General features: G+C 52.6%; 1 protein-coding gene and 2 pseudogenes across 3 annotated transcripts in view; 1 reads left to right on the forward strand and 2 right to left on the reverse strand.

The window, feature by feature from the left end:
* CPNE5 (copine 5) overlaps positions 1-12828 on the reverse strand; it is an 88372-nt gene extending 75544 nt beyond the window's left edge. Inside the window, exon 1 of one of the 3 annotated variants that reach the window (XM_025990835.2) lies at positions 12453-12828. In XM_025990835.2, the coding sequence (XP_025846620.1) occupies positions 12453-12547 (95 nt within the window). In that variant the 5' untranslated portion in view covers positions 12548-12828. The remainder of the gene's footprint in view (positions 1-12452) is intronic. The other 2 variants (XM_025990834.2, XM_072731270.1) reach the window with 2 other exon arrangements.
* Positions 12829-15246: 2418 nt separating this feature from the next.
* On the reverse strand, positions 15247-15313 carry LOC140595718 (U4 spliceosomal RNA; annotated as a pseudogene).
* Positions 15314-16370: 1057 nt separating this feature from the next.
* Positions 16371-16437, forward strand: LOC140595719 (U4 spliceosomal RNA; annotated as a pseudogene).
* Positions 16438-23200: the final 6763 nt, after the last annotated feature.

The raw sequence follows: 23200 nt of genomic DNA on the forward strand, positions 1-23200 counted from the left end.
TGGAAGTAATAAAGAAGTGGGGAGGGGGCCCAAGGACAAGACTTTATTAAAGAGAGTGCTGGGGTTTATCTTTGAATTCTATAATGAAATTCTGTAATTGCACAAAACCTTAGAACATTCAAGCTGGAAGGGACCTCAGAGGTCACGTTTTCCAATTCTTTTATAAATCAGGAAGATGCGACTCAGAGAGAGGGCATCTGACTTCTCCAAGGTCTGGGTTCTAGAATTCAGGTTTCATCATGTCTAGGCTAGTGAGACCCTGGATTTCAATGTGTGTGTGTGTGTGTGTGTGTGTGTGAGAGAGAGAGAGAGAGAGAGAGAGAGAGAGAGAGAGAGGAGAAACAGGAGAGACAGAGGGAGAGATGGGGTGGGTCTTGTTTTCAAAGAGAAGCAGGCAAGGAGAAGCAGATTGTCCTGGCTCCACCACCCTCCCTGGGGCAGAGACACAACCCTGCACCAGGAAGTAGAACCAGCCATCTAGCTTCAGCAGCTCCCTGGATTCTGGAGTGACCTCTGGACTCTGAGTCCTGGGGCTTCCCTCTGCCCTGCTGAGATTGTCCTTGTGACCCTTCCAGACACATTCCTATCTATCCTCTTGGATTCTGCATCCCTAATGGGCCCTGATCAACAACCCATTTCTTCTCCCCCTCCCCTGAGCTCCTTTGGTCTACAGTGTGCAACTCTTACTTGTAGGACCCCAGGTCCACACTCAGAACACCCTGGGCTGCAAAAGGAGGGGCGCATCTATCTCTCACCGGCTGTGTGCCCCTCTATGCTAGGGACCCCACCTCTGCAGGAGGCCAGCCCAGCACCTGACTCAGAGCAGGGGGCTGGCACATCAGACAGATGAAGGAAGACCAAAACGAATGGCCACATGGCTGAGTGAGGTTCTTGTCTCTCCGCCTGCATGGTGTCTGGTCATGTTCAGGGCCGGCTCCTATACTTTCCCTTAGCTGTATAGTCTCAGGGCTAAGTCCATGGGTTCACATCCCAGCTCGACAAATTATTTGTCTTCCTTAGGCCTCAGTTTCCCCATATGGAAAGTAGGGCTAACACATATCCTCCATCGGAACCGCTCTGGAGCTTTAGGTCATAGTGAGGCTGGTCAGAGGGTTAGTCATCATTGGCCCGCTGCTGAGCAGAGCAGTCACCTTCCTGGTGGGTGCTCAGGTCTACTGGGTGAAAAAGGACACACAGGATGGGCAACACAAGCTACCTCCACCTTCGCCTGTCCGAGTCCACCTCCAACACATACACTCCCAGCACCCCACTGTGAGTGTGCTCCGCTCACCCCAGCCTCAGGCTCCTCCTTGGCCCCCTGTTCTTCCCCCAACTCAGCTCTGAGGCCCTTCTGCCCCTTTGCCTAAGTCCCTGCACCCTATACCCTCTCTGGTCCCTTACTCCTTCCACACTTGGCCCTCTATGTGTCTCACCCCAAACAGAAGCCTCAGGACCCACCGAGCCTACTCTCATAGCCTTGAGATGATGGCTTCACCGCCAGGAGCAATGGGCCTCTCACTTCCTGGAACTTGCCCGTGTCCACCTTGTAAAAAGGCAGATTCCTGGGCCCCCTGCCCAGAGCCCAGTTTTGCAGGTCTGGATGAGGCCCTTGAAGTCATATTTCAATTAACTTCCCCACCATACACACCCACCTACACACACCCACACCCACACTGTCATCATGTTTCTGATGGCTGTGGTCCTAATACTCTGTGTTAGGACACTGGGGCCTCAGCTTTCCCCACTGCAACAAGGTACCCCCACACAGCACTTGAAAGCTCCTCTGTGACCCTCACCCCAAAGCACTGAGGACTCCCCGGGGTGACAGACAGTGAGTGACTTGCCCACAGGCACACAGTCAGCCAGAAGCTGAGGGGGGAAACCAGGTCTTCTGCCCCAAAGCAGGGCCCCAACCACGAGGGCACTGACACACCAGACCGTAAGTGCTTTTTCTCCACTTTCTGTCTTTGGAGAGCTCACAAAGAGAAATTTTTTTCCAACAGGCAAATGTATTTTTTCCCCAAAAGAACATAAAACCCTTCAGCTGTCCGCTCAGCAGCCTGGAGCTTGGCTTCTTTTGTTCCTTAAACCAAGGCCCAGTAACAGAGCCCAGGGCTCCCTTCCATCCTGCTTTCCCCCAAGGAATCATTTTCAATTCAGTGGCAGCAAGAAAATGACCATGTACTGGCTGGTGAGGTCAGAAGTCCCCAGGCCCCCAGCAAAGGAAGAAAGCACTGGAAAGGTTACAATAAGACCTCTTTGCTGGTGCTAAAGGAGGGAGCCTGAGGGTCTCACTCTCCCATCTGGGAGGCTTAAATGAGTGGGAAGTAGAGGCAGGGACTCTCCAGTCAGAGAGAGGAGGAGATATGGCCCTGTCCTCAGGGAGCAGCAGTCTGAGGGGGAGACACAGCCCTGCCCTCAGGGAGCCCCAGTCTGAGGCCAAGATATGCTCACTCTTGAGCTGAGCTGCTGAATAAACTGACCATCACACATCCCTGGTTGTCTCGAAGCAAAGTCCATAAATGCTGCACAGCAGCTCTGAGCAATGACTCCAGCTCAGCATAGGAGGAAACACATTCAGAGCACTCACCCTCAGCTTTCCCTGGGTCAGGGGTCCCCCCACGGACTCCCTGGAACTGTAAGCAAAATGTGGCATATGGGTACATACAGATGCATTGTTTTTGGAGAGCTGGTCATCAGATTCCCAAAGAGGTTTGTGAGGTTAAAAAGTTAAGGAAAGATGGTTCATCTTTTTCCCAACAACCCTCCCTAAGCATCCCTTCAACATCTGGCAAAAGGTGGGGGGCACTGAATGCAGATTTGGAGAGTCACCGCTCAGTCAAAAAGTCAGCTCTGCTCTTGCCCAGGTGAATGACCTCACTTAACCTCTCTGTGCCTCAGTATCTCCATCTGTAAAGTGGGGATAATAAAATCCCTCTCTCCTAGGGGTTTTCTGAGAATTGATAGAGCTCACAGGGGCAAAACAGAAAAGTGTCGAGCATGTAGTAAGCTGCAATCCAGCGCTCACTGATGGCCTGTGGAGAATGAAGTAGGGTCTCTAGGGATGCCCCATGTTCTCCCCTCCCTGCCCCCTAAATGGGCTGGAGCAGGACCTTAAGCAGCTGCATACCCACCACTGGCCACCATGGCTGTCCAGCCTTCCTTAAAGAGAGCAGACTGGGGACAGGTGAGCCACCATCGGGCAGAAACAGGAATTTCGAGCAAGCCCACAGAGATCCCCGGACCCAGAGAGCCTGCCAATAACACCTCTTTTTTCCATGGAGCAATCCAAGCTCATCTGGCCAACACCCCAGGCAGGCAGAGAGGGGAAGTTAATCACAGATACAGTCTGCACCACGTCCTTTGTTGGGTAGTTAATCTGACACCCCACCACCCTATGTATCAATGCCAGGAGGTAGACATCCCTCATTCTAGAGGCCAGGGAGCTGGGGCTGAAAGGTGCGCCCCATGTCACCCAAATTCCCAGGGAACACACCAAGTTTGACCTCTGAAGCCCAAACCCATCTAGAGGTGCCCATGGAGAGTGTCTGCATTTCCAGACCCAGGGTCTCCCCAAACCCCATCCTGGCCAGCAGTGCCTCCTCCCATTCTCACTCTCCCCTCTCCTGCCCCTGGCCTCATCAGGGCTGAAGAGAAGAACTGGGGGGCCTGTCCGTCTCCTTCTGCCCCGCTCTCTGCCCAAACACGCAGAAGCAATCCTTACAGAAGCAATCCTCGAAAGGAAGAGGAAGGAGCTGAGGAGGAAAGGGACATGGGCACCCAGCCCCTGGCACTCACCCATCTCCCCTTTCAGATCCTGATCCTCACCCGGAAGCATTGTCTCCCTGCCAAGCCACCTCATCAAGGTCTAAAAAGCAATTTGCACATGGCTTAAAGAGCTCTCCTTCCTGAGGCTTTTTTGTATTATTATTATTATTATTATTATTATTTATTGGAATAATTATCTCTCCCATGCTACATGGCCGAAGGAAGACAGCAAGAGCTCTGGCCTCATGTGCATCCACACTGGGATCCCCACATGGCCACTGGGTAATGCTGTGACCCTGGACAAGCTACTTAACCTCAGTTTCTTCATCTGTCTTATGGAGTCATGTTCCTGCCCTCTGCCATCACAAAACTAATAGCTTAAAAATAGAAATGCAGGAAGCTTGTTCGATTACTTTCTCCTTTATGCCCCCTCTCGTCCTATTCATCAAGTCTTAAAGGCTTCTCCTTCAAAAACACATTCCAAATCTGTCTGCTCTTCCCCACACCACTGTCACCACTGTCTCCCCTGGGTGCTGCACTAGCCTCCTGCCTGGCAACGTACTTCAACTCCTGCTTCTCCCCGTCCTACCCCACCTCCCCTGTGCTACCCCACTCTGCCCCAGCCCCTTCTCTTCACAGTAACCAAAGTTTTTTTAGAAAACAAATCAGATCAGGGCACCTGGGTAGTACAGTCGGTTAGGCATCCAACTCTTGGTTTCAGCTCAGGTCATGATCTCGGGGTCCTGGGATCGAGCTCCATGTTGGCTCTGTGCTCAGCATGGAGTCTGCTTGGGACTCTCTCTCTCCCTCTCCCTCTGCCCCTCCTCACCACTCTCTCTTTCTAAAATAAATAAATAAACCTTTAAAAGGAAAAAAAATGCATCAGATCATATTATTCCTGTTTAACAACCTTAAACTTCCAAATGCTGTTAGAGTACCAAACTCGTTAGCGTGGGTCACAAGGCCATGACTCGCACACTCCCTCCACCCCCACGTCCCACATCTCCTCTCGAACCTCATTCCCCCTTCACTCTCTACCTCACACTGCTCCAGCCACACCAGCCTCCCTGCAGTTTTGCAAGCATACCTAAGTCTTTCCTGCCACAGGGCCTTTACACTCCCTGTTCTCCCTAACTGAATTACCTTCCCCAGATCCTCCCCCAGCTGGCTTTCTCATCCTTTGGATCTCACCTCAAAGTCACCTGCTTATCCTGTCTAAAGTGCCCCCAACCAGGGCACCTGGATGGCTCAGTGGTTGAACGTCTGCCTTTGGCTCAGGTCATGATCCTGGGGTCCTGGGATCTAGTCCTGCATCGGGCCCCCACAGGGAGCCTGCTTCTCCCTCTGCCTGTATCTCTGCCTCTCTCTCTCTCATGAATAAATAAATAAAATCTTAAAAAATAAAGTGTCCCCTACAACACCAAACTTACCTGCAGAGCACCTATCTTAACAGACATTATTGGCTTAATAAAAAAAATGAACACATTTGTTATATCGCCCCCCTACACACACACCATCGTGAGTTCTATGGGACAGTCATTCTTGTTCACCACTGTATCCTCAGCACTTCAAACTGTAAAGATTCAATAGCAAATGAGGATCAGTATCAATTATCGAAGGAATGAATGTATCAGTAGTGATCAGTTACTGGTGCCTATTAGCACCATTAATTTTATTTAGCACATTCCAGTTTACATAGAACTTCATAAAATACAACCTCTTTTGTCTTCATAGCAACCGTATAGAATGTAGACAGGACCAATATTTCCCCCTATTTTACAGATGGAGAGACTGGGAAACTTGACGGAGAACTTGAACAACCTGGCCAAGATTTTGGAGAGGGTAAGCCAGGAATCACCTTGACTTTCAGTGTCCTGCCGAGGATTCTTCAAGGTCTAAAGGCATACAGCTCTCCCATAGCGACCTTCAGGCACTACCCTAGCCCATCGGAGGCAGGTGATAGGAGAGGACAGAGGCACCTTACCTTGTGTTTTGTCAGGAATGTTTGTCAATTTATCATACTGTTTTGGGTTTTTTTCCTTGTGCAGAAAACAAGAAGAGAGGTAGTCAGGGATCTGGCCAAGCCGTGCTTGGAAAATCAGTCCCCAGTCACCTAACACAGGCTGTCTACTGACTGCAGGAAAATCTAAGGAGCTAGTCCTCAGAGATGCCAAACTCTAGGCCCCTGGCACCCCCAGGGAGCTTGGGTTGCTATGGATCACTTGGAAAGCCTCGTGTGGCAGAGTCCATGGCTGTCCACCTAGCAAGCATTCCTCACTCTCTTCCTAACAGAACCCACATTGGTTCAGGTATCTGATGGAAACATCCAAAGTCTTAGAAGGCACTTTCCTGTCCCTTGTTGCTATTAACTGAATTGTGTACCTCCTAAAATTTATATATTGAAAGAAACACTAATCCCAATGTGACAGTATTTGGAGACAGGGCCTTTGGAAGGCAATTAGGGTTATCTGAGGTCATGAGGGTGAGGCCCATGATGAGATTAGTGCCTGTATAAGACCCCAGAGAGTTTGATCTCTCTTCCTCTGTCATATGAGAACACAGTGAGAAGGTGGCTATCTGAAGCCAGGAAGAGGGTCCTCCCTAAAGCCCAACTATGCTGACCCCTTGATCTCAGACTCCCATCCTCCAGAACAGTAGAAAATAAATTTCTATTGTTTAAGCCACCCAGTCTATGGTATTTGGTTACCGCAGCCCATGCTAATTAACATGTTAGTCTAGGGGTGGACATGAGACCTGGCTTTACCCATTAAAATAGAAGGGGAAGTCTGGTGAGAGGTTTTGGGAGGGACTGCGCTTTTCAGATAAAAAGAACTTGTCAAAGAGAAGCCTTTGGCCCTATGCCTTGCTTCCTATCTTTGGATGTGGTTGTGATGCCTGGAACAGAGGCTGCCATTTTGCAACAATGAGGCCCACCATTTGGGTGATGGAAGAGGAGAAAGATTGCTGGGTCTTCGATAGCAAAGTGAGCTGATAAACCCACACTGGGATAACCTACCTCCAGACTCACTGTGATCTGAGAAAAATAAATATATTTTGTGTTTGAGCCATTAACAGATTTTCTGTTATCCATAGACAAAGCATTTCTAGCTGAACCTGATACTCAGTGCCCCCAAGCTTTCCAACCTTATTCCCCTTACCTCCTTCCTACTTTCTCCTCCAAGTGGTAGGGCATCTCCAGCAATGCCCTTGGGTTGAAGCAGGGAGAACTGTGAGCTGAGAGAGGAGGGATGGTAAGCTACTACCATGGGATCTGGATACCATGGAAAGCTGGCTGCCATCCCTTGACTCTCTGGCCTCTGCTTCCTAGAGATTTCTCCAGTTCTGGGTTTGCCTCCCAGAGCCAGAGGCATCTCTGAATAAGGAAGGCCTCTCCCATCCCTAGAGAGAGCGCAGCAGCTCCTTGGTACCATCTACTATCACTGGTACCCAGGCCCCCTACCATGACCCTCATGGAGAACTCAACCCCCAACCTCAAAAGCCTCAAGGCTTTGAAGTCTGAGGAAACTGGATTTGGAGCCCCTTCTCCAAAATGTGCTAACTGTAACCTCGGGCAGGTCCCTTAACCTCTCTGAGCTCTGGTTTCCTAATCAAAAAGGGAAAATACTACTCCCTACTTTAGAGGACTATTGAAAGGTTAAAAAGATACAGTCACTGTGGAAGGCAGCAATCTAAGATGGTCTCCAAGAGTCCTAACCCCCCTCATCCCCGTGTACAAGCCTGCATGATCCCCTCCCCTTAAGTGTGGGTGGGACCTAGGAATGTGATGGATACTCACTCCTGTGATTACTGTTACTTATATAGCACTCCGTCATGGCAGACTGGGAAGGAGGAAGCTGCCATGCTGTGGGAGGCCCACATGGCTAGGCCTTGAGGGCGGCCTCTAGGAGCTGGGAACCATCCCAATCCAACAGCCAGCAGGAAAACAGGACTTCAATCTCATCGCTGCTGCGAGGAATCAAATCCTCCCAACCATCTAAATGGGCGTGGCCTGGGCCAGGAGCCTCAGATGAGGATCAGAACCCCTGCAGACGCCTTGATGTCAGCCTGGGGAGATGTGAGCAGAGACGCCAGATATGCTGTGCCCATGCTTCTGACCTACAGAAACTGTAAGATGAGAAACCGCTGTTGTTTTAAGCCGCTAGCTTTGGGGCAATTTGTTACTAGGCAATTGAAAATGAACATCATAATCCATAATCTCAATTTGAATCAAATTGCTACTCCAGTAGGTCAAAAACCATTGAATATAGGCAACTGCACATGGTGGAGCCTCATACAGATGTAAAGCACCCAGCATGTAGTGAGCACTCAGTAAATCTCACTGTTCTCATTCCCCTGGCTCCACTAACAAGTGCCCTGGAGTATTCTGGTGGCTGGATGGACCTCTTTCTCCTAGCTCTGGCTTTGACAGCTGCCACACTGTCTCCAGGCTCCTCCTTCCCCAAAGCTGCCCTCCCCATGCCTGTCAGAAGAAAGCATTCAGAGCCCATTCACACTCCTGAGAGGCCCAGGGCACAGCTCCTGAGCTAGGCTGCCTCTCAGGCCCCAGGGCAGCAAACTGCCAACCTGAACAGACAAGCAGAAAATATCTTGGGGGCAGAGGCAACAGCTGCCTACCAGCCCCGCCCGCCCACTGGCAAGGACAGGGCAGCTGCTTGAGAGATTCCAGCACGGCCAAGAAACTCCCTGCCTCTGGACTCTCCCCTCCTCGTCTTCCAGATGGGTCTCAGGAGCCCCACCATGTGAAACCGTGCATCCCTTCTTCCAGCAGATCCTCTGGAAGTGCAAAGGTTTCCTGTTACATAAAAAATGCAAATCACTCTTTCTAAGCAACACGCTGCCAATCTGGATCCCTGCATGGAGAGACCTGAAAAATAGTGAGGACTTTGGGGAATGGAACACTGGATAGCTGAGTTTTGACCTGGTCTGCAGGGAGGCTAATAGTTAGGAAAGGTCGAACAAGACCATCAGAGGAAAGAGAAGCTTGTGGCTCACATTTTCTACAATGTCTGCTGGTATCTGGTTCCACGAACCCATCTACCCTACTCACCCCCAAAACAACCCCTCAGAATCTTTAAATGTATACGTCAAATATATCTCAATAAAGCTGGGAGGAAGAGAAGTGAAGAAGAATCTCTAGATGGTTCAGATCTCCAGGACCCACACAAACCCTGGGACCCAACTAGAAAGATTTTTATTTACTCCCAGGTATCAAATAAAGGCAAATAAATTACTACTCATGGATTAATCTACTTTATCTTCAGAGCTGTGATAAGAATTACTACACATCTCTTACAGATAAGGAAACTGAGGCACAGATTAAGTAGTTTATGCAGTATCATGAGGACAGGGGCTGGGATTTGAACCCAGGTAGATATACCCCACAGCTCATGTTCCTAACCACTGAGCCAAACAACCAGAAGCTTTACAATATTCAACCTTGAATTTACCAAAGTTGGCAAAAACAATTGTTTGGGGGTGGATTTTAGATTAGCCCAAAAGCAACTCTACCCAAAGCAGGGACCCAAATATGTCCATCCCACACTGTCAGGTGGCTTTAGGGGAGGTGTGGCTAGGCCTCCAGGTGGTTCTGTGCTGGGGCTCAGACATGCACCTCTACCAGGCAGCTTTTCTCAACTAGGAGTTTCCTAGGATAGGCATGGCAGGGGGCTGGGTCTTCTCCTAGGCAACTGCAGAGAGCTCCTGGGGCTGCAGGGGGTAGCAGGGATCTTTCTGAGGAGCAGAACAGAGAGGGAAGGTAACTGGCACGGAGAAATGCTAGTTTCCAGTTCCCTGAAATATGGCCTCCTCAACCCCAGCTGCCTATTCTAAAGCCCACTGGAGTTCTCACCACCACCCCCCAACCCCTCTGCCTGCTTACTGCTCCATGCCTACCAGAAGGGGTCACTTGGAGACTCAGAGCAGGGCATCCCTAGGCCTCTTCTCCTGGAACCCAGTCAGTGCTGACCATGGGATATAGTGGAGGAAGACTTACGACCACGGAATGTAGGATACGCTGGAGAAAGCCAATCTGTGCAGCTCTTCCTCCTCCCTAAGCTTCTTCTTAACCCCCTCCCCCTTTGCCTTCTCTCTCTCTCTCTTTCTCTCTCATTCTGTCTCTTGTAGAACCTAGACAGTTGGACCTGGCTGAGGCAAAGAGATGGATTTACAATTTCAAGCCCACCTGGACTGTTTTCTGGCCTCCTCTGTTCCAGGGGCCTCCTGCCCCCTCATTCTTCCTACCAAAACCCTTCCACTTTCAACACTCTAGCTTTCAGGAAACCAGGAGCAGGGCCTGAGTCAGGCCTTCCTCAGTCTGATGGATCATGTCTTTTGAGAGGGAAGAGATATCAACCCTTTGGGAGGGTTGATCCCAAACTACATTCCTCAGGAACTCGGGTGCACCCCAAGGTACTTCTTAAGCAAAAGATTTGAGTCCTTTGGACACCTCCACTTTCAGAGAGCAAACAGGAGGGGCCAAATACTACTGCCTTACGGTAATCATCATGGCTACTTACGGAGCATCTGTTACATGCCCAGCAAGTGCAAAGTAGTGTGCTGGGGGCTTCATGATCCTCTGCTCCTTAAGTTAGTTCTTCCAACAATATTTGTTGAATATCCCACTTCATGCCAACCACTTTTTGAAGCATGTAAGCTACCTCAGCAAAGATTTCTCAAATACAGGTTCATCGTGTGCATTTGACAAACAGGGGCAATGGAGGCTAAAAGTTTGCCTCAAAGGGTGGAGCAAAATCCATTTCAAGGTGTTGGACTCCAATGCCACATGGCCACATGCCCTCTGCCTCCCCCAACTCCACTGCAGTAGAGGGGTCACGGGTCAGAGCCAGGGTGGGGATCCCTGTCCTCCACTGCTTCTACGGTTGCTTTGGGGGAAGAGGGATGAAGTCTCCGTACCTGAGGTGTCTTCAGAGATTGAGTGCTCAGTGTGTGAGTGAACCCCTGGCCCTGGCTGAGTACTCAGGACCCAGAGGACACAGAAGCCTGTGTGATGCTGGCTGGGTGTCTCATGGGTGAGAAGGACAGCTGGAGGTGGGGGGGGGCATGAGGCTGGACTTTTCAGGATGGGGGGACATGAGCCAGCAGAGATGAAGGAGGGGTGAAATCAGGATGGGGAGTTGGCTGCTCAGAGCTCAGCGGTGACAAGGATCTGGAGACAGCTCTGACACAAGCCTGACAAGCTGGGAGGGAGCATCAGGCGCAGGGATGTGTGCTCCACAGGGGAGGGAAGGCAGGCTGTGGCAACTGTTGATGGCTGAGGAGGTGAGACGGGAGCTAATGGGCCATCAGGAATCTCCCAGCAGAGCAATGGCAAGATGCAAATGGTGTCAGGAGATAATTCTGATAGTGATGTGTGGGACCATGGCGGAGACATGTGGAAGCTACCACAGGAGACCCAGGAAGGGTCTGGCATGGGGAAGGGGGCTGTGTTCCACCACACCAGCCCTCGCTCCCACTCACCCTCAAATCCCCAGTCGCTCCTCAGGCTCTGTCTACACACACACACACACACACACACCATCAGTGCCACAACTTTGGAAAAGAAGGTTGGGAGGCCATGAGGGCGAGTGAAGGCTCTGACCAGAGAGGGACCTGGATAAAAATGGGGTGGGTGATTTGTTACAAGGGCACAGCCAGGACTCTGGAAATGCTGTTGGTCATTGGGGCAGGAGGAATGGCATCTCTGGGGGAATGTCAAAGGTGGTCTCTGCCTGGCCCATAGCACCCCTCACAGCCTCAGCCCCGCAGGGGCCCCAGGCCAGCCCTAAGCCACCACTGCACTAGAGAAAAATCCTCCTCCTCCACTGGCGCCCCCTTACTGCTTGGGGCAGCCTTCTCCCCAGATAGGAGAAACAGGGGGAGACCTGGCTCTTAGATGGAGAAGTTATCCCCAGACTCCGTGTGACATGACTGAGGATTTGGGGGTGGTAGGCCACAAAACACACCTCCCCTCCCCTGCTGGACTCTAAAATTCCATACTCAGTGTTCTAGTCCTTTGGCTTAAGATTTTTGTACCTAAGTTATTGGTTTTTTTGTTTTTGTTTTGTTTTTAATGGCGCCACTTGAAGAAGTTGTTATCAGTTATCCACAGCTCAGTATGAATGAGTCAATCTGATCCTTTTCCACGAGTCAGTTTTGCTGTTGGAGGTGAAGAAAAGCTGTAAATCCTGGGGTCTGGGACAGTGGGTGGGGGCAGAGGAGAGGAGGGTGTTGGGGCAAAGCAGGAGGGAGACGGCAGGAGAGAAGGGCATGGAAGGCAGAGGCTGGGTATGCCTGGGAAGGATGGGGCAGATCACTCACTTCTCCATTTGGGGAGGAGTAGATCGGAAATCGCCTGTGCTGAGACCCTGGGATGGCCTTTCACAACCTCCCTCTCCTCCTCCCAGGTCTGCCTTTCTCCTCCCGGCAACAGCCTGGAGTGCAAACTTTCCGCGATGCGACCCCACGCCTGGCCTCCCACTCCGCCGCCACCCCCCGTGGCTGGGCAGGGCTCGGCCGCAGGCCGGGCAGCGGTGGTCCTGGAAGCTGGAGGGGGCGCGCGACGGGAGAGGTCCGGGCGGCGGAGGCCGCGGCGCTCCAGGGCCAGGCGCGGCGCGGCGCGGGGCGGGGCGGGGCGGGGCGGGGGGACCCGGCCGGCGGGCGCTCACCTGCAGGACACGGTGATCTCCACCTTGGTGGCCGGGATGCTGCCCGCCAAGGAATCGAACTCGCTCAGCGACGCCATGTCCTCGGGCTGCTCCATCGCCCACCGCGCCCCCCACCCCCAATTAGTCAATCCCTGCGCGATTCACGCCTCCTCCAAAGCGACTGAAACCCTGGGCGCTCCCCCAACTCCGGAGCCGGCGCTGGGCGGCAAAGGGAGGAGAGAGGAGCGCGAAGAGGGGGCGTGGGAAGTGAGAGAGGGAAGGGGGGCGGAGGGAGCGGGGGCCGCGGAGAGGGGAGGGGAGCGGGGGCCGCGGCGCGGAGGCCGGGGGCCCGCAGAGGGGGCCGGTGCGGGGGAGCCGGGGCGCCGCGGAGGGAGGCGGAGGGGCGCGGGGGGAGGTCGCCGGGAGGGACGCGCGGCGTCGCGGAGAGGGGCGTGCAGCTTGGGGGGCCGGAGGGGTGCGGGCGCGGGAGGGGGCGTGGGGGCCGGAGCGGGCGCGGGAGGGGGCGCGGGGGTGGCCGGGCGCCGGCGGCGCGGAGCGGGGACGCCGGGGCTGCGCCTCCTCTCGCTGGGTCTGCGCGCGGGCGGCAGCGGGGCTGGGGAGCCGGCGGCGGGCGCCACCTCCCCGGCTCGGGCGCGGGCTCCCGGGCGCCCGGGCTGCGGGAAAATCAAATGTGCCCGAAGCCGCCGCCTCCCGCCAGCCGGGGCGGGCTGCGTGCGGGGTCGGCGAGCGCCGGAGGGGGCGCCCGCAGGGGCCGGGGCGGGGCCGCGGGCGGGGTCTGCGCACGGGTGTGAGGGTGTCGGTGCGAGCGTGAGTCTGTGTGTGCGCGTGTGTGCGCGTGTGTGCGCGCGTGGCGGGCGTGGGGCCGCGGCTCCAGATGCTGGAAGCGGGGGCGGGGGGAGCCGGAGATGGTCCCGGCCGCGCGCGTCTCCCTCTGCGCCCCCCGCCAACCCCCTCAGGGGTTTCCTACTGGAAGAGGGAGAGGGGTTCGTGCACCGCGGGGCGTGTGTTGGAGGAGCCTGCGCGGGGCTGGGTGGCAGCGACGTGCGCAAAGGAGCCATCCCCGCCCCCCGCCCCCCGCCCGAGGCTCGAGGGGCTCTTTGCTGCGGGTGCGCCCCACGGAGCGGGGGAGCGGGGGGGGGGCGGGGCGCGTCTATACACAGAATCACATCTCTTGGGCAGGTGTGTGGGGGCCACCCCAGGGCCCAGAGGGGCCTCCTCGGTCTCCCAGGCAGGGCCGTTAGGCCTAGGCAGGTCTGTGCATGGGTGCCCCCAGTCCCCCTCGGGCTCCCTCCGGGCCTGGCGCCAACCACCTAAGCCACCCGCCAGCTCCCTCCCCATCTCCGGCCCGTCGTGACTAGTGGCTGAGCCAGCCCCTGGGGTCTAGAAGCTTCCTCCACCAGACTGAGAGGGTGGCTGGAGCCCCCTGAGCTCCCATCCAACCAGCACCGCGTGGAAGGCTGCTGTGTGCCGGGTTCTGGTCCCTGTCCTGGGACCGGGGGGACCGTTGAGGCACCCCTCAGATGGGGCCCCCCTCCAGAACCAAGCCCTTCGTGGCCTCAGGGCCGGACCGGCCCCACCCTGCCTCATCCCGGCCCCTCCAGACTCGGGTCGCCATGCTGTGGCGTCTCCCGGGGGCTGCATGCATAGACTCGGCTCCGGAAAATCCCCCGCAGCCCCTCCTCAGCCTCCGTGCAAGTTGTACTGAGCTGGAGCCGGGTTTTCCGCGCCCACCGCCCGACGCCGGGGGCGGGAAGGGACGCGGAGGGGGGTGGCGGGGAGGCCTAGAGCCTGAGGCTGGACCCGGGGAAAGCCACGCCCTCTGGGCCCTGCCTCAGGCGCTGGGTAACTGGCGTGTTGAGATGGTTTGAAGTCAATTCCCAGAACATTAGAAACAGCCAGAGTCAAAGATGAATATAAGAACACATTCCTTGACCTAGGTTAAGTGTTTTCCATTTACTCGGGTTCAGGGTGGACTCCTTCTGCTACCTGAGACCCACACCAAAGGGGCAGAGGCGGCTGGGATTCCCATGGCAGTGGGCACGCCTGGGTCTGAAGGCCCACCTCCGTTTGGATACGTGGCCCCATCTCCCAAGAGAATAATTCAGGCCAACTTTCCTGAGCGAACCAATACTGGGCTCAGAATTTCTATGCCCTCCTCTCCCTCCCACCTCCCACCTCCCACATACCTGTCCTTGACAATGTTCCAAACATACTTGTGGAATATGTTATCCATTCATTCCACTGGTATTTACTGAGTACCTACTGTGTGTCTGGCCCACTGCTAGGGCCACTTGGGAAACTTCTTGATAATCAACCATTCTATTTTCAGAGAGCCTACCGCAGGCTAGAAACCATGCTTAATTCTTTTTTAAAAAATATTATTCCCGGGGCAGCCCTGGTGGTGCAGGTTCCAGGGCGTAATCCTGGAGACCCTGGATTGAGTCCCACATCAGGCTCTCTGTATGATGCCTGCTTCTCCCTCTGCCTGTGTCTCTGACTGTCTCTCTCTGTCTCTGTGAATAAATAAATAAAATCTTAAAAAAAAATATTATTCCCATAGCATAAAATTCACCATTTAAAGTATACAACGCAGTGGTTTTAGAATCTCTCATAAGGGCCGTGTATGATTTTAAATTCTCAAAATATAAGTGTGAGACATTACTATCCACATTTAATAAATAAGGAAGCTAGTGGCAAGAGAGGCTAAGGAACTTGTCCCTGAACAGCCAGGTGGGAACTGACAGAAGAATTTGAACCCCAGTCTTTAACTTTAACTCCCAAATAAACTACTCACATTCAATTAGCAATAATCGCTCCTCCGATAAACCTCATTGGCTATGACACTGCCACTGTGCAAAGCTAACTATTCACATTCAAACCTTTCTCTTGACCCAAGAGAGGGACCGCCTCTTGGGATGGGGACAGATGATGGTCTTTAAAACCATATATGAAATCAGGCCATGTTGGGGAGGGCAACCATAGGGAGCTATTGCAGGTTGCTCAGCCGGTGCATAGTGAGACTGAAACTCTACCCCGTTACTTTGTTATGTGACAGCATCTGGGGATCCCTGGGTGGCGCAGCAGTTTAGCGCCTGCCTTTGACCCAGGGCGCGATTCTGGAGACCTGGGATCGAATCCCACGTTGGGCTCCCGGTGCATGGAGCCTGCTTCTCCCTCTGCCTGTGTCTCTGCCTCTCTCTCTCTCTCTCTCTCTCTCTGTGACTATCATAAATAAAAAAAAAAAATTTAAAAAAAAGTGACAGCATCTGGGCTAGCAGCCCCCAGGCCTTTCTAGAAGGATTCTCTATTTGTCTATTTCTCTCCATTCCCTCTCAGTCATTGCATTTCCACTGCTGGGTCTTTGACAAAAAAAATTGTTTTGGGTACCTGTTCTGTGCCACAGACTATCCTAGGCTCCGAGAATAAAGAGACAAATAACATGTTGTGCCCAAGGGGTCCTCAGGCTAGTAGGGGCCCCAGGACATGCAGATAGATAAGCCACAATGCAGCAGGAGTAGTGCCTTGGAGGTAGGTATAAAGTCCCTGGGAACAGAAAAGAGTGGCCAACAGTTTTGCCTTAGGAGTGGAAAGAAGGGAGGATCAGGGGAAACTGCAAAAAGAGGATCTGGGGGTGCCTAGGTGGTTCAGTTGGTTAAGCGTCCAACTCTTGATTTCAGCTCAAGTCACGATCTCCGGGGCATGAGATTGAGCCCTGCGTCAGACCTTGTGCTGGGCGTGAAGCCTACTTAACATTCTTTCCCTCTCCTTCTGCCTCCCTCCTTCTATGATCATGTACGTGTGTGCTCTTTCTATGAAAAAAAAAAAAAAAAAGGTGTTCTTGAAAAGGACATTGGAAATGATGTCTGTTTGGTTCCCCCAGAAGCAGACCCTGAGAGAAAGGTTTGAATGTGAATAGTTAGCTTTGCACAGTGGCAGTGTCATAGCCAATGAGGTTTATCGGAGGAGCGATTATTGCTAATTGAATGTGAGTAGTTTATTTGGGAGTTAAAGAAACACTACGTGGGGAGGATGGGGGTAAGACAGGTAAGTAGGCCCTACGGGGGCTGGGGGGGGGGGGTGGTTATCAGGCCAGTTATCCCTGGGCAGCTAGGGCTCATTCCCACAGAGGAGCTCGGGCAAATTATATAGAACACGCCTCAAACTTAGCCCCCTAGAAGGGCGAGAGAGCAGGGTGTTATACACCAGCGTTTGTTGGTGGTTGGCTCAGGGGCTGAGGGTCACTGTTTTGTGGGGGCAAGTGGGAACTCCTGGGCACTCTGGCCTAGCCAGCACAGAGTGGCGAATGCAGGTTCAAGAGGCCAAGAAAGCTTTGGGCAAAGGAATGCAAGTGCTGCCAGCAGGTTACGGGGCTGGAGTGCACTGAAGTGGTAAAGATGGGGGCTTTGCCAGAAGAGCTGCCGCCACAGATGACAAACCTCTGCCCGAAGCACAAAGCTAAGCAGGTGCTCCTGGCAGACAGCCAGCACGACCAAGGGCCAGAGAGCCGTGTTTGGGGAGCTTGGTGTGGCTGGGCCGCCGGGTAAAGATGGCAGCAGTAAGAGTGGGAAGCCAGGAGGTGAGGGGCCATGGCGCCAGGCCACAGGTCTTGGCCTCTTCCAGGCACATGAGCTTTTCAGAAGGGAACGCTGAAGGATTGCAAGACACTCCTCGGCTACATGGTCAACAGAGTGAGCCCCAGAATCCAAAGCTTGCTGATCAGGCCCAGGGCAAAATGCTCACAGTCCTTGCTTAAATGAAGTGCCAGTGGTTCAAAAGCAGCCAGCAGATGTGCCATGTGATGGGTCATTTCTCCTTTGAGGGCTATGCTAGTGCCAAGTTACTGAGGTCCCCTGCGATGTTGAGGCAAGCCAGCCGATAGGCCAGCAGGTGCTGCAGATGTGTTGTCTGGGCCTGGTGGCCAGATCAGAACCAACTGTGGCCCTGGCCCGCCCGGCCACGTAACCAGTACTCATCTCTCTGATTAGGAACTGTGAGCACGGAATGGGCCATGCCCAGAAGATCTGGAATAATCAGCATCAGCGCTTTGCCTTTGCCATCCAAGACTGCAAACACGCTCTCATCTGACCTAATCTGCGGTGTTAATGATGGCAGAGCAATTTCGAGAGGCAACTTGCAGCATTGATAAGAAGGAGAAGAAAAGCACCGCGGGGTATATGAGGCAGAGATCTTCACAGCGAAGACAGCTGCTGCCCACCCTCTCAAGACACTTCGTGTAAATGCTGCCCTCAGATCTGCCCTGTTTCAGACTTGTGATGGTAGGAGAAAAGGGACACAGAAGAGCAGAAGGACTATGCATGCGACAGGGCAGTGGGGGCTGCCCATACCACACCTTAGAATAAACTAGAAAAATGTGTTCTTTACTCTAGGGACATGAAACTCTGAGCCAGACAGGGCACATGGCTTGTTGAGCAGAGTGTGGGCTGGCTTTGAGCCTCCACTTACTCCCTTGGTTGGGTGTCCTTGTGCAGTGAATACCCTCCACCTCCATGCATGGCAGCCCTGAAGACAAAAGGAAAAATAGAGGGCACAACAGAAACCTGAAACCTCCACGGCAGTACAGAGGTGGGAAAGATGTAGTGTCTGATTCCATCCATTAATAGAAATGCTAGAAGGGGCTTGGAGACCATCTAGCTAAACCCCTTCATTTACTAAGAAGCTTAGAGGGGGAGAATGATGCACTCAAGTTCACCTGAACTCTTTCCTCCCAATAAGAAACGCCACCAATGGCAGCAAGGTCAGGGACCCAAGAACAGTGAGGACCCGCCTGAGGTGTGGAGAGAAGCCATGTTCTGTCAGGGTAAAAGAAGCAAAAGCCAGCCACAGAGCTCGCCACACCTCCAGTACCCATTCTTCCCAGAGGGTGGCAGCGGTCTTCCAGCCAGATGCCCTACCATCCCAACCTGAACTGCACACTAGCCCTCCCTCCTACTTCTCCCCAGATCATAGCGCCAGCTAACTGGGTCCATGATTCATTGGGGCAAAGAGAAGCCCCAGGGCCCTTCTCTGCCAGCCCAGCAGCCTTCTTGCCTTAGGATCCACCCCTCCCACCACCCACTCTGCCCTGGCATCTATGGCAGCCCAGTGGGCACTAGCTTGCTCTCTCATGTCTCTTGCTCTCTTCTTCCCTCCACCCACTCATGCTTTTCCAAGTGAAGGGCACCTCCCACCCAGTACAGTCTAGCTACTGGAATCTTCACAGCAGCATGGGATCCACTTTAGATGGACCAAAGTCATCTAAAGTCTAGACCAAAGTCTAGACTGTGAGACCAAAGTGAGGTTGTGATGTTCCTCTGCTGGAGATCCTCCCCTGGCTCCCATTTTACTCTGTGGTAAGAGGACTTACTGGGCTATGGGCTCTGTCCCCTCCCTTCCCTGTGACTTCTCTGACATCATCTCATCTTTCTCTTCACCTCACTGACTGTGTGCCAGCCACACTGACCTCCTTGTTGGCCCTGTAACTCCTTTCTCAGGACCTCTGTGTCCTGCTGTTCCCTCAGCCCAGTCCCTCAGGTCTCTGTCCAGATGCCCCCTCTGCATGGAAGAGGCCATCCCAGCTAACACAGTGCCTCATTACTCTCATCCCCTGGCCTTATTTTCCCTTATAGCATTAATCTTGTCAGTTTCTCACTAGGATTTAAGTTTTATACAGGCAAGGACTTGGTCTTGTTCAGTGGTGCATTCCCATCCCTGAGACAGTGCACGATACATTGTGAGTGCTCAGCTTGTCAAAAGACTAAATGAGGAGCACCTCAGTGGCTCAGTCAATTAAGCATCTGCCTTTGGCTCAGGTCATGATCCCAAGGTCCTGAGATCGAGGCCCACCTCAGGCTCCCTGCTCAGTGGGGAGTCTCCTCTCTCTCTCTCTGCCTCTCTCCCCAGTTTGTGCTCTCTCTCATTCACTCTCTCAAATAAATGAATAAAACCTTTTTTTTTTTTTTTTTTTTTTTTTTTAAAGACTAAATAAAAGTCCACCCTTTCCCTCTGAAACATCAACTCATTCAGGAGGACCTTCGGCCTCCTCCTCCTGGTCCCAAACAGAGCCTGTCTTCCCCACCACACCTCATCTAGCCTTCTGTCCAGCAAACATTTAGTGAACATCTATAATGAATTCAGTTGTTGAACAGTTTGACAACTGTCAGATGGCGAATCTCTGGGCCCCTAGGCCAGGACCACAGAGAAGAGGAGGGATTTTTATGTATCTCTTTTTTACCAAGAACCTGCTATATACTAGGCATAGCAGGGAGAATTTAACATGTCACATATTTAATCCTCACGTTAACCCCATGATGCTACTTACTGTCCCATTTGGCAAATACTCCCCTGTGCCAAACCAGCTGTACAAACTAGCTGTGCTAGTTCATCACCAGGGATGTAGAAATGAGGGAGACCCAGTCTCCTCAGAAGCTGTCCAGTGGAGTTAAAGCACCTACTTTGAATTACTGTTCTAGAAATCTGTAGAATAATGGGCACTATCTGCTCCACTTTACAGATAAAGAAACTGAGGTCCAAAGTTGTTCAGTACCTTAACCTGCCCAAGCACACACAGGTAAGCAATGACAGGATGCAGACCCAGGACTGTGTGGGTCCAAAGGCCCTGTCTTTGCCCAGCACCATCAGGCCTCTTTCCCGTCCTCCTTCAGCGCCTGACCAGGAGTCTCTAGCTCCCGGCCCCTCACTGGTCTGTACCATCTGATCTGTGCTCTGGGCCATGACCCTTCCACTTCTCACTTTGTCCAGCGTAGACCTCACAGTCCATCACCTTCCCTCAAATAGGTAACCCAGTATTCAGCTCAGTATTGTTAGTTACCATCTTAGAGAACTCAGCACTGCCGACTTTAAAGATAATTCAACTTGCCTAGACTTTACAGACCTGGAAAGTGAGTCCTAGGGAGGAGAAGAAATATGCCCAAGGTTGTTCTGTTGAGAGGCAGTAACTAGAAATAAAAATGAATGGGAGCTCTGATTAGAATCAGTCTCGGGCAGCCTGGGTGGCTCAGTGGTTTAGTGCCGCCTTCAGCCCAGGGCCTGATCCTGGAGGCCCGGGATCGAGTCCCGCATCGGGTTCCCTGCATGGAGCCTGCTTCTCCCTCTGCCTGTGTCTCTGCCTCTCTCCCTGTGTGTCTCTCATGAATAAACAAATAAAATCTTAAAAAAAAAAAAAAAAAAAAAGAATCAGTCTTGGGAATCTTCTCTCACCTTGGCTTCTTCAAGAAGAGATGGGCCTCCTTGACTTTCTGTTGATTGATAAACACAAATATGCCATCTCTGCCGTCTCTGGGCCTTCCACAAGAAAAGCCAGGGTGATTGTCCACCTCCCCACCACCCACATTGGGCTTTTGCACCCAACCAGAGTCAGCTGCACCTGGGTGCCACTGGCCTTTCCTCCTGCCATTTCCTCTCTGCCAGGCCCAAATCCTCACCATATTTCAAGTATTACCATTTCCAAGAAGTTAGAATGGATTTTCCTAACCTTTCTCCTTCCACAATTCTTTTCTTAGGTAATTTTTTTCCCTCCTCTCTCCACTAGCAGGGGGTGTGCCCTGCAGGCCTTGGACCTCGGTCCTCAACAGCCTGGCCTTTCCCCCAGGGCCTCAGCCTCCCTTTCTTTTCACTGGACTTAATTGCATTTGAATACATTACTGCCAGTCAGCCAGTCTGCTCCTGGGCCTCCTGAACTCTTTCTCCACTTGATGGAAGCCCATTTCCTCTTGTTTGAGCATCTTGGGAAATGAAGAGTGAGTCCTCACATTTCTTCACAAGCTCCAAAACAAATTGTGTCCCTCTCTGAAGTCTCAGCCTTCCACCGACACACTTGTCACGTTCCTGAGTGGCATGTGCAGGCCCAGGTGAGGGACAGAACAGCTCTATTTGTACCCAGGTGGCCTCGATTGATTCTATTTGCAGAAACCCCTCTCAGTTCTCCCCTGCCCCAGCGGCCATGAGTGTCCTGGCCACAGGACTCTCTGCCCCTCCCTACCTCAGGCTGATGGGTGCAGGGCTACCATTTCACAGAAGCCCTCAGATTCTATCACCATCGCTCCTTAGTACTTCCTCTGGCTGTACCTGTACTGGGGTGGCCTGAAGAGCCACTGAGGATGAAACACTTTTTTTTAAGGTTGAAATTAATTTTCATGCCAAGCTGCCTGGTGTTTGCTTGCCTGGCTGCTGGAGAAAACTTAAACGTGCACAAAATGCCATGAGATTGGCTTTGTGCAGAAGCTGAAGTCCCAGTGGCCCTGCCCCTGGAGCTCGCCTGCTTGCATCTCCAGCTGTCTGCCATGATTTCCCTGGGTTTTATTAACTCGGGGCCCTGCACTGGGAGAGGAGCTCATCAGACACACTTCACATCTTGCCTCCTCCACCCCTGGCTAAGAAAAGTTGCCCTGATTACGGGAAGTATGTGTTCCCTGGTTCTCTGATAATTCTATCAGGAGCCAGGGTGAGGCTCAGGTGTCAGGCTCCCAGAGCTGCTGCTGACAGCCTTAGAGGCAGCCTGCCTGCAAGCTTGGGGGCTGGAGGCAGAATGCCTGCTTCTGCATTCATGCTGTGACCTTGAACACCTCATTGCATTTCTGCTTTCTCAAGTTCCCCTAGCTTAAAAAATGGGAATAATACCCATACTGCCCTCCCCTCCGAGTTGGTGTGAGATTCTAATTAGCTGAGGATGTGCTGGGAGCTACCAGGGAAGAAAAATCACTGAAGTTTAGACCAGAGAGGGGTTAGTCCTCAGGCTACAGATGGAGGCTTGGGGAGGGAAGCCGCCATAGTCACACAGTGACCTGGTTTGAATACTAGTTTCTGGGTTTTTTTTTTTTTTTTTTTTGAGTGTTAGAAGAGAGCAAAGGGAGAAACCAAACCCATGGGAGTTTAGAGTATGGTGGAGGGAAAAGAGTAGATCCCCCAGCTTAGCCCTGCCAACTGGGTGGAATCTTCACCCATGATGTGGATGCATCTATGAATGAGATGTCATAATGCCTTGTTTGCGGGCCTTCAGAGAGTCAGTGGAATAATATGTGCCAGGCATCTGGCACCTGATATGTTCCCCAAATGCAAGTTCCTTCCCAACTCTTGTTTTATCTTAAACAGCATCACAAACACTGTCAAAAAGGGAGGCACAAAGAGAATTTTCTCTGAGCTGAATGTTGCCAAAAAGACAATTGTGAACCTTGGATTTCCTTTCCTTTGGGGGCTTTTCTTATACAGTGAATGTGAAATGGCCGTTTTCCCTGTCAGTGTAATGAGGAAGGAGAAATATTGCTTCTCCCTCCTCCCCCACGGCTTCTGCTATACCAGAGCTTCCTCACAGGTACACGTGGGCCAGCAGCTTTTAATGGAGCTGCGGCAAGATCCTCAAGGAGAGGAAAGTGATTTCTGTGCGATTCACTGAGTTGTGAGGCTAATACAGTTATGATCCAATAAACACACTGATTAGGGTCATTTGGGCTCCCTCCCCCCTTTCCCTCCTGCTGTGCCTCCACAGGCCTGGTTCAGGCTGGTGGGAAGGAGCTTAGAGACAGCCAGGTCTGGAGCCTCCCCAGCCAACTCCGCCAGGGGGCACTCCAGGATGCAACAGTCAGGTTGGACAGGCCAGCCTGCAAGGCAAGAGACTCAGGTTCTCAGCCCTGCCTGCCACCAGATCATTCTCTTTTTCTCTATGTCCTCTTCCTCCCCCATATGCCAGAAGTGGAGATAAAAGGTCTGAAATTGGGATCAGAAGTTCCCAAGGT

The sequence above is a fragment of the Vulpes vulpes genome, chromosome 1, assembly GCF_048418805.1.
Source record: "Vulpes vulpes isolate BD-2025 chromosome 1, VulVul3, whole genome shotgun sequence".
NCBI lineage: Eukaryota > Metazoa > Chordata > Mammalia > Carnivora > Canidae > Vulpes > Vulpes vulpes.